This window comes from Sturnus vulgaris, chromosome 21 (genome assembly GCF_052056855.1).
Source record: "Sturnus vulgaris isolate bStuVul1 chromosome 21, bStuVul1.hap1, whole genome shotgun sequence".
Classification (NCBI taxonomy): Eukaryota; Metazoa; Chordata; class Aves; order Passeriformes; family Sturnidae; genus Sturnus; species Sturnus vulgaris.
In genome coordinates, this window is record NC_142263.1 from 5,050,889 (window position 1) to 5,073,206 (window position 22,318).

Below are 22,318 nucleotides of genomic sequence, written 5' to 3' on the forward strand. Positions count from 1 at the left end.
ACACACTTTCAGCCCTGTCCTTGTCCTGCAGGTCGCTCCTCGGTTGAATTCCCGATGATGACAAATTCCCTGCTCCAGGACCTTTCCCTCCACAGAATTGGCTGAACGTTGCTCCCAGCAAACCCCCCCTTCCTCGCTTTGCTCTTTCTATTATTACCAAAGACCTGCACTTTCAGAACAACCACAAAATACATCCTTGCTCTCTTGTCTTACTCCCAAAGTCCCAAACAAAGGCCTTCTCCTCTCCTCCTTACCCGACTGAATGTGGGGTCCAGCACAGCATCCCTGCAACCACAGCTCGGGACCTTCAGCTGGGCTTTGAGGGAGAGTTTAAGCCCTGATGGAAATGACCAAAATTTGTGCTTATCATCACCAAAAAAAGCACAATCAGAAAACAAGTAACTCTGCTGCTTTCTCAGCCAAATCACTGAAATGCCAAACTTTGTATTCAGAATGTTTTATGAAGAATTTTGCTTGGAGATGTTTTAATGCTTTGTGTTACAAATATAGTGAAGCCATATTGTGTAAATGAGTAAAACCTGTAAATACTTTATAGCCAAGGATGAGATGCACTACGAGAGATGGAGTTGATATGGAAACTTCTATGTTTTAGATTTGGAATTTTTGTTGTTTTTCGTTTATGGTTACAAGGTATAAACTGAAAAACCCATCGTGTAACTTCTTCATGATCAGGAGCCAGAGACTTTTATCTTTTTTTGAAGTCAGCTGTCCCATTTCTTGCTATTTTTATAAGAATTTTTCATATCCACACAATGTAATACAAACTGCAGAGGTTACCGCTGCTCTGGGCTGGCCATGGGATGAACATGAGCTTCCCCCCTGCCTTTCCTTCCCTGCCTGGGAGTCCCCACTGCCCCTTCCCCACACAGCTCCGCAGGCTCAGAGCAGCACCTTCAGGAAAAATGGCTTTTCCTCTTGTTCCTAGGCGTAACTGGAAGTCTGATTCCCACAGTATTTATAGCAGTGCCTCAGTGCTGCCTTACCAGGGAGGGCTGGGCACTGCTGCTGCCCCACAGGGACACAGGGGTTGGGTGCTGGCTGCAGATGCTTCCTCCTCAGCACCTTCCTTTAACCCAAACAGCTGCAGGGTGCAGGGCTCCATGGGGAATTCCTGCTGCATCCACAGCACAGCTGCACAGCCCAGCCTCTGCATCCTGCTCTGCTTGCCTTAGACATCTTCCCCTCCCTCCTGCTGCAGCCACAGCCAGCCCTCAATGACCCTCAGCCAGTGCTGCCTCTCTCACCCTCAGCTCGGGCTCCTCTGCTCTGGTTCCTGACACAATGCCATTGTCCAGCCCTGCTGTGGGTTGGAATGTGGGATACACTGCAGGCATCCCCAGCTGTGCTCAGTGTGTGCAGAGCACGCTGCAGATGTTGGTGTATAACCTCTGCCAGACTACGCTGAATAAATTTTTACAAAAAAACCAAACCCCCTTGTCTTTGGTGCAGTTTCCTTACGTGGCTTAGGGGGAGGCTGACCCCAGCCCCAGCCTGGTGTCCATTCCAAGGAGCAGGTTGTTCCCAGCAGAGCAGATAACCTGGGTCCCTTCTCTCCATCTATGCACTGGATGAGAAGTGCTGGAACAGCAGGTGAGAGGAATTCACCATTTCCCAGGGATTTAGATAGGAAAGGACTACAGGATAAAAGGGCTGCTGCCAGCAGCACAACTCACGCTCAGACCAAATCTTCCTTAGCTCCTGTCTGAAGAACAAGGCTGCTCCTGCTGCTCTCTCCCCCTCCAACTGCTCCTAGTACAAGCAACAAAGCAAAGTTACTCCTCTAAAAGAAACTCGTCGTGATGGTTGGCATTTTTAATTTAGGTTTGTTTTATTTAAGTTTAATGTTAATTCCATGCTGTGTTTCAGTAAGAACAATACAGATTCTGTATCTGTGGCTCCAGTCAGATATCCAGTAGTACAAATTAGCTTCAAGTTACACATACTGAACAAAAGAGGTTGAGCGAGCGAAGGGAGATGGGGAGAGGGGAGGGAGAAAAGAAAAAATATTGAACACGCATGCAGGCTTATCAATGCCACCTTCAATGCTAACCTGCTTGGAGGGAAAGTAAAGAACAGGCAAGAATGAGCAGCCACGGATTGTTGAACTGTTACCAGCACCATGATTTTCAGCAACATTTCAGCAGTTTGGAAACTTTTTGTTTTTATACAGTAAAACCACTACAATAAATGTCCCAAATGCAACCTCACAACTCCGAACTAAACACCCAATTAAGTTGAAACATTGGTATAAAATTCAGTTTAAACAGTTATAAAAAAAAAGAAAGATGCCACCACATGAGCACTACCTGGCCAGGACCAATCTCTCCCTACACGGCCTTCAGGTGTCACATCCAGGTCTGATGGCAATGTCACCACAGCTGGCAGAGACAATACAGTAATGCTGAAAGAGCCTTTATGCAGTCCTGTTAGTGTCTTAAAGAACCTAAAAGCTGGCACCAGTAAAATCCACAGAAATTCACTCTTGCCTTTAAGAACTTTTAAACTGTGTAAAAAAAATAAAAATAAAGAAACCCAACAGGGCAGGAACCTAAATTCTGAGACCCAATGTAAAAGTCAGATTTGGTGGTTCTCAGAGTGACACTGAGGGTTTTTGTGGGGAAGGGGGAGGGTGGTCAGAGATGGGTTCTCTTGTTGGCCTTTGTGTCTCACTGGTTTTCATCTTCCACATCCTGCAACGCTTCTTTATTCTGTTCTTCACCTGTGCAAGTGGAATAAGGAAAGAAATGTTACCATTTAAAACTGAGAGCTGCAGAATGGCTTTACAAGCACCTAGAGATTAATATTTTCATGCAATACACACTCACTCTCCCACTCCACACTGCCAGCTCCAGAGTGAAGCGTTCCCATGGAGATTAAGCCTTGGAATCACCTGCACCCTCACACACAACTGCAGCCAGGCCATTAGAACAGTGAGGACAAACAAGCCCAGCCCTGAAAACTGACACCACACAGGTGAGCAGCCCTGCTGAGTCAGGGCTGGACAGCCCAGGCAGAAACCATGGGAACTGCTGTGGATCAACGTCCTTGGATCAGGAAATCCCTTCCCCAAACCCTCATCTCTTGTCTTTTTCTCAAGCCTCAACAGCAAAGTACTTCAGGCAATTTTATCCAGTTAAACTGATGGCAGAATTACCAAAGGTATGAAAAACTCCCTACTGCAAGTCCAACCTGACAAGAAACCCTGGGCTTGAGGTTATTAAAGAAAAACATCTTGAAGAAATGGATCTCTCTGTTCAACCTGGCTGTGCCATGCAGTGGAACAGGGTCTGTCCATGGGACTCCTGCAGTTTGGTTCCATCCCAGCTGTTCCATGCAACACCTTCTGCAGGGCTTTGCCAAAATTCTGCTGCAACTGGCCAAGTTTCAGGTACCTCAGCTGGTGCCATCACACATGCACAAGTCACTTAATTGATAAGGGAGACTAAAAAATGCTTACAATTACCTATAAGCACATAAGATGGGACTCTCTTAAGGGTAATAAACAGAAACTAATTAAAAACTGAATTTGCAATAAAACCCAATCAAGTAAGACTAACAACTTCCAGCAGATAACCAGAATGTTTGCTCAGAGCATGTCCAGATTCAGGATGACCACCAGGTTCAACAGAAAAGAGATTTTGGAAGAGGGGGCCTAGGAACACAAGACATTCAACAACAATGAAGTTTACAGACAGAATTCCATATCAGATCATTTAAGAGAGGAAAGCAGAGGCCCTAATCCAGATTAAAAGATCTGAGCATGCTCTAACCAACCATAAGCAAATACTGCTCTACCAGGCCACTGTGAAGTATTCCCCATGCCCAAATACTCTTCTATCCATCCAGGTCTGCACTCAATTCCCAAACGTGTGAGTTACTCTGGATCTTACTCAAGCACATCATCCCTGGGCAGGGACAGGTGCCACAGGAGTGGCAGCAGGGACACAAGCGTTTGTCAGCAGCAGGTGACAGAGGCAGACACTGTTAGTGACAGGAAAACTGACACTGAAAACTCCAGTGAGCCACCACAAGAGACTTACAAAGTAGAGTTTTTAGGAAATGAACAGTTGGACTTTCCTTTAGGAATCTATACAGCAGGAAAGAAGGGGAGAACAGGAATCATATGGAGGTGACATTACAAGCGTGGAAATAAACTCAACACTTGTGTGGGCCATGGGAAAGCTACAGGGACAGGGATGGGAGAGCAGCAGTTGGCTCATGCCTGGCTTTACATCCCTACATGGCTGAAATGGAAACAGGGAAAAGCTGAATGCCAAAGAACAAGCCCTGTCCAAGCCTTTCCCACCCCTTGGAAACTGCTAATTGTGTCACTATTGATGTTTTGTTCAAAGGCTCTGCTCATTTGGGAATATGGAGCTCTGGAAACATCAGTTGGAAATGGACTCAGAGTGTTGGCAAAGTAAGAGGAAACGTAACTTTGCACCTGTGTCTAAACATTCTACATAAACACCTTTTTTTCCTAGAGCTGAAGAATTCCACCACGATTTTAAGCAGTCCTACAGGATTTTCAATTATCTAATCATTATATTTCTGGCACCAGTAACCAGGATAATCTCCATTACTTCAGGAATCAAAATGTCTATTTTCCGTTCTGTGGAGCAAGAAATTTAGATCTCTCATTCTTTTTTCAAAATCTAAAGAGGCTGTAAATAATCCTGTGGAACTCCTACAATAGCCAAGATCCATGAGAGACATCAGCTATGGGCTAATCAGGAACTTTTGGAAGACACTGTTTGGAAGATATTGGTACTACCCCACATTGATCCAACCTTGTTACTCCACTAAAATGGCTTCCACAGAGCACCAGGTTCTCTGGCTCAAATTAAAAAAAAAGTTGTATCCAAATTGTGGGAATTTGAAACACATTTCTCCAATGCCTACCCATGGAAGGAAGGCACTGAAACCTGCAGTGTTTACAGATCCATCCAGGGTCCATCCTGCACCAGGAGATAATCCTTGAAAAGGGAGGTGCAAGAGCCTTAAACATTGGGACGTGGAATAAACCAGGAGCCAAGACCCCACACATTTACAGCATTCCCAGTTTCAGCAGCCCAAAGAGCAGAGTGAGAAGCTATGGAGTAACAACACTTCAAAACAAACCATGAGCCTACATAAAAACAGGGAATTGGGAAAAAGTTAAAAAGATTTTGCATTTGCTTTCAAATGGACACACCACCGATTAAGTACCCCCAGGAATGCTGTGTGACTACAAGGAACAGCTTACCAAAAATTTAAGGCACTCACATATTTATGTGAAGTTCAGCAGTGTTTTTTCTAAGCTCTGGGCATTTGTAAGTACCCAAAATAATCTTAACAGAAAATATTTCTTCCCCTCCAAGTTAGAAGTAAAGAAAGTCAGCTCTTTTCACTTTTCTCTCCTAAAATGAGCAGATTTATACTAAGCATTGTATGGGAAAGTTTAAGTGTTGGCAAAGTCCATTCAGTGTGCCAAAACCACTTCAAAAATTTGTACTATCCTTTGCTAGTGAACAGAAGCAATCCATGCCCCACCCTCTGCTACTGCCAGGGGACACATCTGGCATTTGCTCTGGTAATGGGAACATGGGGTGACCTGGAATGAAGGGGAACTAAAGCATCTGCAGTGCTTCCTCCTGCACTGGAGGGTCACATCTGGTAGGAATGACAGCCAGAGAAGAGCATGACAAGCAGAAAGAAAGAAAAGATGAAATAAATTAAGTCACTGCTTTTACAGTGATCACATCTGTCACGTGGGGAGGGAAAACAACCAAGTGTTGCTAATTCCACACCTCCTTCCTCCAAGTGAGAGCTGAGAGGCTGCTCAGAAGATTCCAGTGCCACCCCTATCACCTGACCTGTGTTACGGTAGGACAGGAGGGCCATTGTCAGGGGAGAGAGAAGTAAACCATCAAAGCCTCTCCATCTCCATGCTCTGTTCCCTGGGCCAGGATGAGATTTTCCAGCAGGACTCACTTACCATCACCCTGCATGTCTGAAGTCCATAGTGTCAGGTTATCACGTAACAACTGCATGATAAGTGTAGAGTCCTTATAGCTTTCTTCACTCAGTGTATCCAGTTCTGCAATAGCATCATCAAAAGCTGCTTTTGCCAACCTGCAATGACACAACAAAGATTTAACAAATATTGCTGACACAATCCAGAAGCACAACTTAACACCAGTCACTTCTGTGCTTTAAGAAACCTTTTATTCAAGAATTTCATTAACACTTCTACATCTTGATTAAGGGCTGCTAAAAACTTAGTGTAACCTGCAGTGACAGAAGACAAATGGCATTTGCTTCAAACACTGCCACTCTGTACATGCTCACAGGTCACAGAAATCAGTGCCACCATCCCTTCCAGTTTGTGCAAGAGATGTGAAATCACCTCACACCTTGGGCAGTTCACAGAGTTAACCTGGCAAGCTGCTGAACTGCCATTAGCTGATCAATTGAGTTTTGTCACTGTTCTGATTCTCACACGTGGCTCTGGACTCCAAAGAAAATGGTGATGCTGAAAATCTTGCAGTGAACTGACATCAACCAGAGCAAACATGAGCAGGAAGAAAGCAGGAAAAGCAGTTACCCAAGGAGCAACAACACTTCTGGCTTGTCTGGTATTCACACAACATCCCCATATTCCCACTGTGGCAGTCAGCACCTACCTGCAGGCACGATCAGGAGAATTAAGAATTTCATAGTAGAATACAGAGAAGTTGAGCGCAAGTCCTAAGCGGATGGGATGTGTTGGTGGGAGTTCTGTCATTGCAATATCACTAGCAGCTTTGTAAGCCACCAAGCTGTTCTCTGCAGCCTCCTTCCTGTCATTTCCTGTGGCAAACTCAGCCAGATACCTATGGTAGTCCCCCTTCCTGAGAACAGAAACAGCAGGAAGTCAGTAATCCTTGTCTGCCCACCAGCCACTGCATTAAAAGCTGAAATTTCAGTGTATTTAGATATTCACACACTGAGCACTCTGCTACTCAGTTACTGTCTACACAACACTGCACCAGGAGCTCAGGCAATTTTACACCAGCACTACAGGACACACCTTATTTTCTTCTCTTTACTCAGCTCATGCAAAATTAAAAAAAAAAAAAAACAGCAAGTAGGGATTGTAATTTCTACATCAGCAACTCAATTTAAATTGTTCTTTCTTACATCTTACATATTAATATACACTGCACCACAGTGTATATTAAGTTTTCATTACAGCCACTAACTTCTGTCTCTGTTTCAGGCCTTCCCTCTCAAGAAGGTACTTACATTTTGTAATAGAAAACCTTGGACTCGCCAGTGTTAGCTGCTGGAATGAGGTGTTTGTCCAGTACATCCAGAATGTCACAACAGATTAACTTCAGTTCAGTCTCAACCTAGTAAAAAAAAATAAAAATACAACAAAAAATTAGAAGAGGTGAGCACTTTAAGAGTAACAGCTGTTTCAAAAGTACCCAAATATCAAACAGGTAACATCATGAAATTCCAAAGAGGGGTAGGACAGAAGAAAAATAAATAAAATTCAGCTGCTCCACAGGTGCATTAAGCAAAACAGTTCTGCACATTTAGCTGGCACACACAAGAGGCAGGGAATGATGGATGATGAAATGTGGAACTGAGCAGTGGAATTGTAAATGCCTTGGAAGACAACTTGCTACATCATTGCATTAAGTTTGTCTCAGGATGTAATTCCTTACTGCAAAGCTTGCACAACTCAAGTCCTTCCACTTTTGATCCTGGAAGGCTGCCCTAAAAGTGACAACAGCAAAGGGGACAATTTGAAGGTAATTAACGCAAATCAGCTCAACTCCATTATACCCCAGAGTTAAATGGCACCTTCACAACAGTTTCTAGTGAGTCTTTGGAGGCAAAAATCATGGAGTATCAGAACAGAATCAAAATGTGCCACACAAAGGTCAGATACAAGATGAAAACAAGCTCCAGAAGCAGGTGAAAAAGACAAAGCACATCAACTCAGCAAAAAAGCAGAAACCATCAACACTAACAGTGAAATCTGTGGCCAAAAATACAGTATATAAAGCCTCATTTAAAAACAGATACTAGATTTGAATAATCTGAACCGAAAACATGAACCTTCATTTTTAACAGTTCCAAACATAAAGCAAGGTCTATGAGGTCAGGGTTTACCACACAGAGTTTCACATCTGCAAGTACAGAAACTGAGCACACCCAGAAAAGCTGAACCCCCTCCTCTGCCATCAGTGGTTGGTTTAATGCAGTCACCCATCCATAGCTGCTTTTTCACGATTTCACAGGAACCTGCACAGCTACAGCTGAAGAGAACTCTGGCTCAAGCTCATGTCATAGAAAGGAGAGATTTCAAGCAAAGGTATTAAAGAAACTAGCAGGAACTGCAGGATCACAGGAGCAGCCCCACTCAGTCCATCATCCCCTCCTATCCTCCCACCCAAGCAATTGCCTTCCTTCTTTCTTTAAGCATTTTCCTTGCCATGTAATCCTTTTATCACCACACAGCTCCCAAACTATCAGGGTTTGTAACCACAGCAGTCATACCCAAAAGGTGTTAAAATTACAGATCCAAAATAAAACTGGCACATACACACATATACTGACTTGCACAAAGTAACAGATTTGCAAAGTTCCTTTAGAGAAATTAACTGACAGCAAATTTTCATGTACAAATGTCAGAATGCCCTGACATTCACAGAAAGAGTAAGATGCTGTACTTAATTATGTGACAAATGCTTAAGAAAGGTGCTGAAATATGGTCACTTAAGAAGAATCTACTTGATATATTCTTGGGCTACAAGAGCTATAAAACCTTTGGCCAGCAGTCAGTTCCTGCAAACTTCTTTCCTCTTGATCCTCTTTTTCAATGACTTCTTTTGCAGAGAGATCTTCAGCAAAACTGCAAAGAATTAAATCAGTTTCTAATCCTCTTTAGTTAAATAACCACACATGTACAAACTTCTATTTCATCTCAGACCTTTTCCAGCTTTGTTTAAAGGATCAGTCACAGTTATCACAGATCAGCTGCTGTCCGGGGCAATGGAAATGTCCTGAACAAGCTTAGTTTAAAAAGATTTTATATTAAATCAAGGTGATTAAGAGTAAAACAAACAAACAAACAAAAAAAACCCACAACAAAACTAAAAGCTCTTGTACAAAAAGGATCTGTTCCACAATGGCTCAGTGAGCACTTTCTAAGAAGGGAGGATGGAGGAGAGCCCAGGTTGGAGTCAGAGCCCTGGGAACACACATTCCATGTGAAACATCTGCAGAGCAGGAGGGGAAGGTCAGTACCTGTGCTATGCTGTGGGAATGGATTTGGTTTGGCTGCAAGGGAGGGAAGTGCACGGTGTGCAGCCACACAGCACTTCAGCCTCTCAAGGCTGCAGAGCACAAGCCTCTGTGCTCTCTTCAGGGGTGCAGCCAGATGAGAAATTCAGGGGCTTTTGTGCATCCAAATGGAGCCAGGAGAGCCTGTCTACAAAGGATGGAAGTGGCATTTTCCCTCTTGGCTATGGATGTGCTTGGCTCCATGCAGCTGAAGTGGTGTGGGAAGAGGCACAGTCTGGTGTCTTGCATCTCTCATTCCTGCCCAGTTCACACTTCAGACAAATCCAGCCAAGCCCTGCCCTCCCAACACCTCCATCCCTCGAGCTCTTCCCCAAGTCATGCTGGCCCCTAGCTCAAAGAACTCCCAATGTGAGCCATGAGCTGAATTACAGTAAATACTGACATGCACCAAACCCAACAAAGAATTACTTTTACAGAAACCACTACAGACAATTTCCATTTCTACTGGAGCAGCACTCTACAGCTGAGCACGGTCACAGCTGCTTCTGGTGAGAGATGTGTCTTTTAGAGATGCTGGTTCTCTCCAACTCCCCAGTGCTACAAACTTAGCCATGCTGGCCCCCAGACATGGTTTGGGGAAGGTTTGTTTGGTTGGGTTTTTTTCCTTCTTCAGAGCCTTTCAAGTCTGAGAAAGGTCTTCCCAACACTGAACTTACTCTGGAAAATGCCACAATAGGCAGAATTTGTTGGCAAGGGAATTATAATGACCAGAATTCTGCTGGAAGCTGTTTCTTCAGGGAGCACTGAGCACAACAGGGCAGGAGTGCTACTGCTCAGCAGTGACAGTGAGCAGCAGCATCCAAACCTTTGCCATGTTCCTGAGGCCCTCCTGCCAAACCCATTCACACACTCAGAGCAGATGCCAACCCATGGTCAGTCTCCCAGCACCTACTAACAGATGCTCTAACTTCCAGCTACAGATGATGTTCAGGAACCTCTGGTACAAGTTCCTGTGGAGCTGGGCAGACACAGCCACCCTTCCTCCAGTATGGAACCAGTAACAGTGCTCAGGGCACTGCTCCCTCTCAGGATTTAACAGCTGGACACCCTGCTGGCATGACACTGACTTCATGTGGCCTCTCCACCTCTTCAGACACCTCAAGCACTGCAAACTTGTACTTCTTGCACCCCAGTCCATCCAGAATGGCACATGTCCTTACAAAGAGAGATGCAGAATAAAGGCTATTTCTGGAGTCCTTCCAAAATCAGGAAAAAAGTCTTTTCATCATTAAAGATCTTTGGCAGAAGATGATAACCACCCACAAAACCCTGTGCAAAAGAACCTGGAAGCACACAATGTAAAACAAATTTAATTACTGCATAGTTGTTGTCTTGTTTTCTGTGTTCTGAGATTGTAGATACCCATCAAGAAAAGGTTATTTGGGACTGTATGTAACTGGCAGAGTCTCATCCCATCATCATGCCAGCATAAAATTAGAAACTCACAACTTTAACAATTCCATGGAGCAAAAGAAACCCTGTGAGTCAACAGAAAGTAGTCCAGAGCCATTCCTGGGAGAAGATTTCCAAGCCAACATCATTTCCATTGCTGGTATATGAATCAGTGCCAGGTGATATAACAGACTCCACTGTTTCTCTGGAAGTGAAGACGTGAGCCATGTGGAGGCACTTGTCCTCAAATAATGGAGATGAAGTGTCTGCAGAAATGTGTGGGATTTAAATAGTATGGGAGCATGCCTGCTCTGTGCTAAACCATCATTTAGGGCAGGGGGAACAACAACTCACTAAGAGCTGGAGGTTTCATGAGCCTTTACCAATGAAAGTCAGAGCTTGCTGCAAGTTCTCCATTTTAGGTAAAGCTGCACACACTAAGTCAGCATGAAGTTATGCTGGATCAATTTTTCCCTCTCTCTTCAGAGAGAGAAAACAGCAAGGCCCTGGAGGTTGCTACATAAGCAAGTTTCACAGCTGGGATGACCATGACATCCCCAGGAGCATGGAGTGACAAAAGACAAGGAGCCAAGAGGAGCACTGAAGAGGCTCCTCCAGGAAAATTTCAAGTGTTAATGTTCTGAACTCTCTAGGACAGAGAACTGGAATCATAGAAAGTGTCACTGCATGATACTTTTATGGGAAGTGGAAGCTTAACAACCAAACACCTCCTTTGAAAGGGTTAATTAAAACAAGAAGTTGCTTGGGGTCAGTCAGGTGGGGGGGAGGAATGAGATCTCCTGAGCAGGTGCAGCCTCACACCTGATAAGCAGGGAAGTGCCAGTGCAGTTCCAATGCTTGGCAGAGCTGTTGATGCACAGAGGCTCTCGTGAGCCTCGTGTTTACACAGAAACACCACAGCTCTCCCCTTCACCCAGAGATTCACTCTCCAGATAAGGAACAAGCTCCAGCCTTGCAAGGCTGTCACCCTATTCCAGGTCAGCACAGGCAACCTGGAACACCAGGCAATTCATGGCAAGGGGACCAGAACTAAATGACATTTTGCTGTAACTCCATCTTACCATTTGCCGATATTCCCGAATCATTTTTAATTTGTCTTCTCCACCTTTGTTTTCTTCTTTCTGTTCAATGCTGCTGATTATTCTCCAGGAAGCTCTCCTGGCTCCAATCACGTTTTTATATGCAACAGAAAGCAGGTTTCTTTCTTCCACTGTCAACTCCACATCCATTCCAGCCACTTTCTTCATTGATTCAACCATTTCTAGGAGGAAAAGGTCAGGCAATTATTCTCACACCTGAGGCATCTTTCAAATCATTCAGTACAAGCTGTACATTAATGAGACCTTAGGAAATTAGCTCCCTCCTCCTTTAATCCAGCGACTTTCACCCTGGAGTGTTCCAAACAAATCAATCAGCACACACACAAAGGAAGAATCTGATGTTCATCTGCTATTTTACAAGGGCTCCAAATAATTCTTTAAAGGTAGTTGAGCTTCGGGTTTGGGTTTTTATGTGTTTGCTTTTTTAAAGACAGACAAAAAGGATGTAGCAGCAAGAACATTCTCCCACAGTGGGTAACAGTTATGAGCACAATCCTACAGGAGTGTGTGCTCTCCAGAGTGCTTTGGAGAAGGCACAGAACAGTGAGAAAACATGAGCAAATGTGATCTGGCTCTTGGCACAGCCAGGGTAAAACTGAGGAATTACAGGATGCTCCAGTGATTTGTCAACTGGAATACAGTGTAATGTGGTAATTAACAAAAATATAAAATCCAGATTTGAGTACATGTAGAGATGTATGAGTACTGACATTAGGAAAGTGAGTCAAAACTGCAAGATGAACCTCCAAAAGAAAAATTTGGTGCTTGGAGTGGAAACAAAAAATTCATCCTGAGTCTACCCACAGCAACCATATACACCCATGCCAAGCAGCCATTTACACTGAAAAGTAGCACACAAAATATGAATTCATGTATATTTTGTACTTGAAGCCTCTTAAAGTATTTCTAAGCCTGAGGTTAAAACAATCATCACCAAAAGCAGCTTTCCTACACTCCAGTGGAAGCAAACTTAACTACTTCAGGAAGGTTATAACCCTTTCATTACCCAACCACCCTGGGATTATTCAGGACACATTAGAAGAACAGTGTTAAATACACAAATGAAGCTTGCCTATCTTTTTTTTTTCCCCTCAGCCCTAAACAGCTACTCCAGCAAGGGAGACTCCAGGCTCCCTGGCAGAACAGTGTTATCAGTCCCCAACAGGTCTCCATATGCAGAGCACAAAATTTTATGGTGGCTCTATTTTTATCATCAGATTTTGCTTCTCCAAAAGACAGCAAGTAATAAAAAATCCTAAAAAGATTTGATAACATTTGTTGAAAACACTACCCTGCAATTGCAAAATGGTGAGCTGCTTCTGCTGAAGATTCTGAGAGCTGCCCTAGAACACTCCATGTTCACACAATTAACAAAATTAAATAATTTAAGCCAGCTAAGCTACAGTCAATATAATATAGCTACAATTTGCTACTTAAACAAAGCAACTACTGTGATTTATTTCCTGAAGGATGACCCTACCATCCCATTCATACAAAAAATCTACTTAAAAGCTGTGAATTTTTAAATTATGCAAATTAAGCCATCTCATATTTTGCAGTTTATTAAAACAACAGAGCTACACTCAAGACAAGATGCTTGACAGTTCTTGTGGACAAAAATTACATCAGGAATTGAGACCTGCAGGCTCCATGACCTGGGTATCTTTGTCAAGCTCCAGCAAAAAATGCAGATCTTGTTTTTAAACCTAATATTTGACTGCCTTCAGAGAAGCAACCCACAGGTTACAGAAGACACTGGGTTTTTTTTAACAGTTTCTATTATTGTGCTTTATCCACTGGGATTAAATACACAGCACTTCAGTCATACTCCTGGATGTACACAATGCTTTTACAGAAAATCTGCCTTTAATGAAGACAACAAATCTATTCACACTTATGTCACATAACAATACACATGGAATTATTAGTCCAGAAGTGTGGAGGTTGAGGAACATGAACAGCAACAGCTTCCAAGATCTTCTGTCCTGTATTTGGAAATTGCAGCAACTGGGGCAAAAGGAGCACTTTTATCAACTGTTCTACAGGTTTCCTTCACCATCTCTTCCCTACAAGCACATTTGTCTAGTGGGAAAATTTAAAATAAAAAACTGCACACAAGACTTGCTGTTCCCTGTAAATGAGTAGCTGTTTTCAGTGTACATTCAAACACATCATTACCAATTTAATCAACTGCTTGGCTTCTGCAGGATTTGATCTATTACCAGTGTGAAGATGTACAAGCCCTCGAAGCAGAGGTTTCAACACCTCTGTGCACTGGAGGATAAACCCAATTTAGCTGAGCAATGGCTGGTACCAAGCCAAACCCAAACCCCTGCCCTACCAGGAGCTCCTGTGTCAGTGTTTGGGCCCTGATGCATCTCCTCAGTCTGCTGGCAAAGGAGCTCATCAGCCACAATCCTGCAGAGCCACAACCACAGGAACAACAGAGCCAAAGGACAACGGGCACCTGCTCACAACTCCTATCAGCAAACAGCCCTTATCACACAACTTTATTACGACTGAGTTGTTAATAAGTTAAATAGAGTCCCTGACAAGTGACAGCCACTGGGAACAGGATGCTGGGGGATGGGGGAGCACCTCAGGTTCCTCCATTTGTTCTGAAGCACAAAACTCACCCCTGACACTGGGTACACAACCTCCCAACACCCTGACAACAGGAACTGAAAGGTCTCCTCTACACAATCTCGATCCTGTCACCAGGTAACCACACAACCACAGAGGAGAATCCCACCCAAAGAGAAAACATTTATCAGTCTTTTATCAGTCTATCCACAAAGCTATGGGAGAAAAAGGTTTCTAGTTTAGTGAAGAGCCCAATTTTACTTACAAATACAAGAACCTGGGCTGATATTTCAACAAGACAAAATATTATGCACATACCTTGGTCTTCCATAGTAAAGCCATAATCCAGCCCTGAAAACTGAAGCCTGATGAAAAATCTTAAGAACACAGGCAGTACAAAAGCAAGGGGACAACATATCTGTATCTCCTCCAACCAAAAACAAAAAATAAAGTCATCTATACCTGCTAACAGAACAAGTATTTTTTATTCTAACTGCAGTTTTACCTATCTGGAAGTTTCTACAAGGAGGTAGAAAGCTCAGTCAGAGATCATTCAAGACAAAACACAAGTTTGAGATTATACTTTATTAAGAAGGATTATTGCAGTAATAACAACTCATTGCATGCAAAATCCAGAGATGTTGGATCATGGAAAAAGGAGTGTTATGCAGATTCAGAGAGACACAGACTGTATTTAAGTGGTTAAGTTCCAGCCTCTCAGCTGATTGTGGCTGTCACCTTATTATGCTAGTCAGATCATGCCCCTATCAGAGCAGGAAATCCCAAAAATTTAAATTGTGAAAGGAGAGGGGAATATTCTGGAGAATGACATGCTTGCCCCAGATTTAGATCCTTCTCCAAGCACCTGCTGTTGGTTAAGAAATATCACAACACACAGACACTGTCTGATCAGGTTTGTATATTCTTAAGGAAAAGCTGAGACTCCAAACAACTGCCTAAGGTATTACAAACCTGTAATGATGCCCAGGCCATTTTTTAGGTTCCTATATTCTACTGCTATCATTAAAATGCTGGCTCCCCATTGCAAACCCTGCTGAGTCACCTCCAGCCACCAGGAGGGACACACGGGCACAGCCTGGAAAGCACAAAGGGCTGGGACAGAGGTGGCCACCTACAAAAGGTTTGTGGAACAGCAAGGTGCATGGTTTGGGATTGGGGTTTGAAGTGAAAGATAAAGAATAAGCCTTACTCTAAGCTAAGAAGTCATGGGGAAGTTTACAAGTGTTGAGAAATACATGCTTGATAAGCATCCTCAGGGGCCAAGCCATGGAACAAAGGGCACAGCTGATAAGGTCACAAAATAATGACTGCCTCTTGACCACAGACAAATGAGAAGCTAGATACTTGCTGCCTCTTAAACTCTAGAAATCCAGAAAACACAAGGGAACTGCAATATCCCTAGGTAAGGAAATAAGGAAATGGGTGATGTTCAGCAAATTTAGTGAGAAGACTGACAACCTTCCCAATATAGGTTACAAAACAAGAAGCAGCAGACCCTACCAAGGAATAGCCAGCATCTGGCAGTTCTATCAAAATCTGTGCTTTTAATAGAAACCACTTGGCCTAAACAAAAGTTGGTGCACTAAAGAAAATTTGCTAGGGGAAATCTACAGTGTTTGTAACTTCTAGTTCACTGCCTGAGTCTCACTAACCAGGATGCTACAGGGTCAGATTTTTTTGTGGCTTTAAACAATACACAGGATCTCCTTCAACCTTACTGCTGGATTAACTCCCCCTTGCCTCCACACACCTGCATAAACTGTAAGAATTTCAACCTTACCACAGGAAAAAACAAGAGCTAGAAAATCTCTTAGTGGTGTGCCTCCCTTTCAAAAGAGGAACTACTTAATAGAGAAAGCTTATTAAATAAAAACAGAAAAAGAACTTGTTGAGTAAAGGTGGGATGAAGATGATGTAATGGTCATGATACTCAAATCAAAATGAACCTTAAGAAAAGCCATAAAGTTGAATTCTTGTATATTATGTAATGAAGACCAGAAGCAGTGTCTTAACTCTCCATTTAGCAGCAGCAGAACATCAGCAAACCGAAGTTGTGTTTTAAATTTAATCTTTTCTATTGCCCTTATGTAAGGGCAATAAAGCAAACCAAGATCTTCGAGCTTCTAAGCTGCTACTCAGTACCTACTTCAGCATTTCAGGAGCTAAAAGCTGCAGATGAGCACCCTGTGAGCTGTGAGGAGGTGAAGGACACAGCAGAAAAAGCAAGTCCTTCCTTGTGTCCACCACAGGTGATCACACACCATAAACAGCACTCAGAGACTCAGTACAAGTGTTAGTCTTGTACTTGTTCATTCTTGCAACGAACAAAAGATGATCAGGAACAAGTCACAAGAACCTGAAGTATCTGACCCTAAACTGTTGTGTGTAACCTCTCAGTCAGGACTTTAATAGCAGCAGCAAACACAAACTGGTTTACACTGCTCATGTGAGAAGGGTTCCAGCAGACACTCAAAGGGACCTACAAAACCATGAACCTAATACTAGGGGTCAAGTTAAAGGGAATTACATTTAAAAATCCCTGGAATGAGTGGGTATATGCATAAACACTGTACTGCAGAGCATATGGCCTTCCATTATGCCTCACAAATCTACTGGAATGCTTTGAAAAGTGAAGCACATGGACAAGGAAGACACAACTGGAATAGTCTACCTGGATTTCCCACAGGCATTTGACAAGGTCCCTCACCCAAGGCTCTTTAAGGAACTCAACTGCCATGGGATAAGGAAGGGAAGTCCTCACATGGATAAACACTTGGCTGAAAGACAGGAAACAGGGTATGAATATGAGACTCAAATGTTGAGAACAGAGAAAGCCCACCAGGACAATCACAAGGGATCTGGGCTGGGCAGCAGGATAACATTTCTGAGAGAGCCACAAAAGCAAATAAGAAGCACTAACTTAGTAGCAGCAAACTCCTAGGAACAAACATGGGAAGAACTGTAGAAATAGGGACCAGTGTATTTTCTTCAGTAAGAGATGAATGTAACTGTGCAATTAATGCCCACAGACTGCATTTCCCACAGCTACAGACCTGCAGCCAGCATCAGTGGGCACCACCCTACTCACTACACTGATGAGCTCCAAATTCATCCAAGTGGAAGTTCAGCTCCTCTTTCCATCCATTAGGAACTCCTCTAAACACACTCTTGACACTGCCTGCATAAGATTTTTCTGTTCTTTTAGGGAATTCTGTGTTTGGCAAGGAGGACTCCAGAGATGGGTGAACCCATCCCCATTGGGATGTCACCTCAACACCCCTCTCTGGCTCATTCAGGTCACCAGCTCGGACAACTACTACTCACAGGGAAAAAAATTAATCTTGCTTCTAACTTAGAGAACTGAACTGGTTCTAAGAGTCAGACCAGAATTCAAGCAAGAATGAGAAGCATTCCACACTTCTCACAATGTACCCGTTTTACACAAATGAGCATAGAAGAACCTAACAGGTGGATTTCCAATTAAGACAAACAACAGGCAGAGAAAGAAAAAAAATACCAAATAATATCCAACCCGCACAGTGGATTAATGATGGTTTTGTGGACAATGCAGAGGGTTATACTGCTATTCTTTGTGTAAGGTTTGTAACAGCTGGTGGAGTCAAAACCCTTCCAAAACTGACAGTGTGACTCTGCAATAAACAGTCCTGCACCTTTACACACTTGGAGAAACAGAGGTTAGGGTCAAGTTCTCCAAGCAACAGTGGGATTTTCTGCATAACCAATTGTATGGTCTACCACAAGTCCTTCTTGCAACAAAAACATTTTTAATTGTTCCTGTAATGTCTTCACGCTGTGGACATTTACTTTTCTAAATCAAGAGGATTTCCCCACTATTTCTAACAAACATTTCAGTTTAAAAGCAAACATCTCAAGTCTGGGCCTCATAAATCTCTCCCCTTGACTGAGATCTGCTACTGAACAATCCTCTAACACTGGACACCAGTTCAGCTTCTGGGCTCCTTGCAGAGGATCTCACCATCCAATTGTAGAATTCTGCCTCCTTTGTCTGCTCCTGGTACCTCAGGAAACTCAAGAAGGCCATTACAGACAAAGGCCCTCTCTTACACAACTCCTCATAATCACAAGCCAATTTATGTCCCAGTATGTGCAACTCCCACTTAAAAATGTACAGTCTTATTCCTTTAGCACTGTCTTGCCCATATTTTAACTCCTGGATTCCTACAATTCTTAGGGATACGCTGAGATTTTTCTGCCTTTTAGCTCACAGACAGCAGTCACACCCCACATCACTACACCAGTAAGACCTTTAACACACAGGATAAGTGATAATCATTAATGGGGAGAGGAACCCAGAAAACTGAAGTGTGCTTGGTATCTGCTTGAAAGAGACCAATCCTCTGCAAACCAAAATTAATATGCAACTTGAATTCTAATTTGTGACTTATTGATTCCTCATTAGGCTCTAAGCTGAAGACCTGTTACTAGGAGACAGTTCTTCCTAAAAAGGGTTCAAATCTTGAACTGAGCCCACTGCTGCACACGTTCCTGCCTTCGTGATAGAGACATTTCCTTGACAGACAATTTCTAAAGACAAAAGGAGCCAGCTGTTAGCCTGCTGTGCTGGGAGGCACAGACCTCTCATGGGTGGGCTCGTTGTTCACCTTACCTGTACCTTGACCTATTCTCTGGTTTTGAGGGGGGAAAACCTCACCTATTTCACCTCACCCAAGTAATGCACTCCAAGACTTGTACAAAGCAGCTGTTGGAAGGAGCTGCTCACAGTCTGCCTTGAGCCATAGGGTGCTCCTCACCTGAAACAAAGACGTTCCCAGCTTCCACAAAGACGAATTGGTTTCAATATTCAGCAGCAGTCTACAGGAATTCTCTACATCCTCTTGATATAAAGAGCTCCACAATATCACTTACTCCAATTGTTTTCCAAAAAAGGAGTCCATTTGGTTATATATTATTCTACCAATAAGGAACAGCAGAGTGAGATTTCTCACCAAGCTTCCTGTACTGCCAGTAAGCTTCCTGGCATTTTGAGATTTGCCATAACATGCCTAAGCAGATCTGTGAAGATAGTCAGACACCCAAATCTCTTAATATATCTCTGAAGATCAGGGTTTAAGTGCTACTTACACTGCAAAAGTACCTAGAAAGTTGTCCTCTTAATCTGGGCCACCATCCTGAGGACAGTACAGACACAGGACTAGATTCCCAACTGCTCACAATGCAGCTCCCAAGACTTCAGAAATTCCCTAAGTGGGTCAGCTAAGTAACACCAAAGAAGCCACAGTTGGATGCCCACCATAAGTGCTGCTATAAATGCCGTGAGCCATACATAAATAGCAACCCACCACTCTTCCAGTCTCCAGGAGAAAGATGGGACAGAAGTTTACACTTATCCTAATGTTGAACACAAGAAAATTGTCAAACTCACATTCGAATTACCCAAGGGACTTGTATTCCAGTGTATCTGTAGCCAGTACTTACCATCATCCCATTTAATATGGGCCAATTAATAACTGTGGCCTTATAATTGTGCACCTCAAAGATCAAACTGAGGAGCAAAATTAGGAGTAGCTTACTCTTTTCTTATATTGCTTCTCAAATCACTCTGTTCACAGAATTATTCAGCAGTCTCAGCTATGATCTTGGCAGAACTGCATTATTTCTCATAAACCAAGAACAAATTATGCCAATCATTTTTAATTGTTTCAGCTAAACAAGAACACAGAATTAAATGATAAAACAGTATCTACAGTACATTTTCTTCCAGGCCATGGACACGAGAGAAGTGAAGATGCATTTAGAGCAGCTGGCAAAATTACAGGGTGCATCTTAAATTATGCTCACCCAACTTGATTCCTACAAGCTCTGAAGTCCAAAACCCACAGCACTGATTTAACAAGAGAACTTTAGGAGGTGCTCCCTCCTAAATTGTAAAAAGTCTCATGCCCATTCAGAAGCAATGCAGCACAACAAGTCTTCTACATTTTGCTCTGGGCTGCTTGCAAACATTCATGGTACTGGGAGAACCAAAAGTCCACCCAGGGAAATGCTGCACCAAGGTAATAATCCTTCCCAATCAATTTTTATTAGTTGACAGGAAGTTTGCATTGCAGATCTGTGCCATGGGGTAGAGTCCTATTACCTTCTAACAAAGTGATTTACTGCTGCCTTCAGAAAACCCCAGAAAGACAGTCACGATGATTCCTCCAGGATGTTGGGTTTCCACTCAAACCAAAGCCAACACTTTCAGTGGCACTGACTCATCCATACCAGGTGGAGAACCCTTCCCTCCTCGGCAGAAGTTGCAACTTACTGTGGAATACGGATGTGTCTCTCTGCCCCAGGTAATTATTGTACCCAAATACCTGGTTTCTGGGGGGCACTTTCTTTATCCAAGTCCTTCAGTTATTGTGGAGACTGCCTCACTGCTTTCCTTTAGTGGTACTATTCATTCTGAACTATTTTCCCATCAAAACTCTAATTGAATGGAGTCTTATTTAGGCCTTCTTTTTGTTTTAGTTTCTCTTTTCCTCCTCAAAACGTGCATTTTTCAGATGTTCTGCAATGGTGCCATCAGATGTTTTTTAAGCAAAACTCAGTAAAAATTTGTCATTTGGTGAGAACTTGGTCATGGCATCTATAAAAATTTATGAGCAGAAATTATCTGGAGTGTCTTCTTACCTCTCTAAATGAAGGGTTACTGCATTCACATATTCTACATACATATATTTATTTCACTTCAAATGAGTAATCACAGCTCTCAGGGCCAAAGTAACAGTCTCAGAAGAGTCGAGAAAATTAAAGGCCCTTTCCATTATATGCCGGGGAACCATGTTTAAAAGGAACAGTTGCAAGACAGACATTTTTGGGGCAAGAGACACCACCCAGGGTTGCCAGTTCCTCCCCTCTACCACTTTTCCCCCAGATATTAAATCATCACGGATTTTAAATGATCAGGAATAACGCACAAACTTGAAGGGGGGAAAAGGATGAAAAGAAGACGCTGGGAAAGTAAAACTACCTGTAATAATTTCTACCACATAATGAAAGCGTATGCGTTTTCTTTGGGCAGTGAATCATGTACTCGCTCCCTGCAGGGTGAGAACTCGCTCTCTCTGGGTTTGCCAGGGGCAGCAGGATCTCCAGCCGGGGGTAGAGGCAGAGAAAGAAGCGCAGCCCCATCCCCGGGGACCCCCCCACGAGCACGGCCGGCGAGGGGCCGAGGGCCGGGCCCCCCCTCCGGAGCGCTCGGCATGGGCGTTGTCTGCGGCGAGCCGCCCTCGGCCCGCGCCGCCCGGCCGGGAGAGCGCGGGGCCGGGGCGGGCCGGGCCTCACGGCGCCGTGAGGGGCAGCGGGGTCTCTTTGTGGGGGCCCCCGAGGCGGGGGTGGCTCCCCTGCCCCCCCTCCAGGACTCGCCCTTCGCGGCCGCCATTTTATTCCCGGCTCCTGCCGCCACCGCCCCCCGGCCCGGGCCCCGCCCCGGCCCGAGACACCCCCTCGCCCGGGCCCCCCATCCCCGCTTCCAGCGGCCCCTCAGGGCGCTCCCCGTCGCCATTTTGTGTGCGCCCCCTCCTCCGCCCCTGCCCCCCTCCCCCGCCCAGCCGCCATTTTGTGGCCGCTCCCTCCCTCTCTCCCTCTCCCCTTGGCCGTGCACGGCCTCCCGAGCCCGCGCGCTCACCATCGTAGCGCTCGGCCTGCTCAGCCAACTTGGCCTGATAGACGAGGTCCTCCCGATCGTCCATGTCCTACGGGCGGGGCGGCGGCGGGGACTGCGCGGGGCGGATGGCAGCCGATGGGTCCGGGGGGCTCGGCAGCTACCAGCTCGCTGCTCTCCGGGCAAATAT

General features: G+C 44.1%; 2 protein-coding genes across 4 annotated transcripts in view; one reads left to right on the forward strand and one right to left on the reverse strand.

The window, feature by feature from the left end:
• MYO1C (myosin IC) overlaps positions 1-1,450 on the forward strand; it is a 49,310-nt gene extending 47,860 nt beyond the window's left edge. For all 3 annotated transcript variants that reach the window (XM_088177142.1, XM_088177141.1, XM_088177140.1), the window contains exon 32: positions 32-1,450. In XM_088177142.1, coding sequence (XP_088033268.1) covers positions 32-58 — 27 coding nt within the window. In that variant the 3' untranslated portion in view covers positions 59-1,450. The remainder of the gene's footprint in view (positions 1-31) is intronic.
• Positions 1,451-1,824: 374 nt separating this feature from the next.
• YWHAE (tyrosine 3-monooxygenase/tryptophan 5-monooxygenase activation protein epsilon) lies at positions 1,825-22,318 on the reverse strand. Its single transcript, XM_014876476.2, has 6 exons — positions 22,153-22,318; positions 11,835-12,034; positions 7,288-7,394; positions 6,687-6,893; positions 5,999-6,135; positions 1,825-2,740 (listed from the first exon to the last, which is right to left on the reverse strand). Exons 1-6 carry the CDS (start codon positions 22,214-22,216, stop codon positions 2,688-2,690), a joined length of 768 nt encoding a protein of 255 aa, XP_014731962.1. The 5' UTR covers positions 22,217-22,318; the 3' UTR covers positions 1,825-2,687.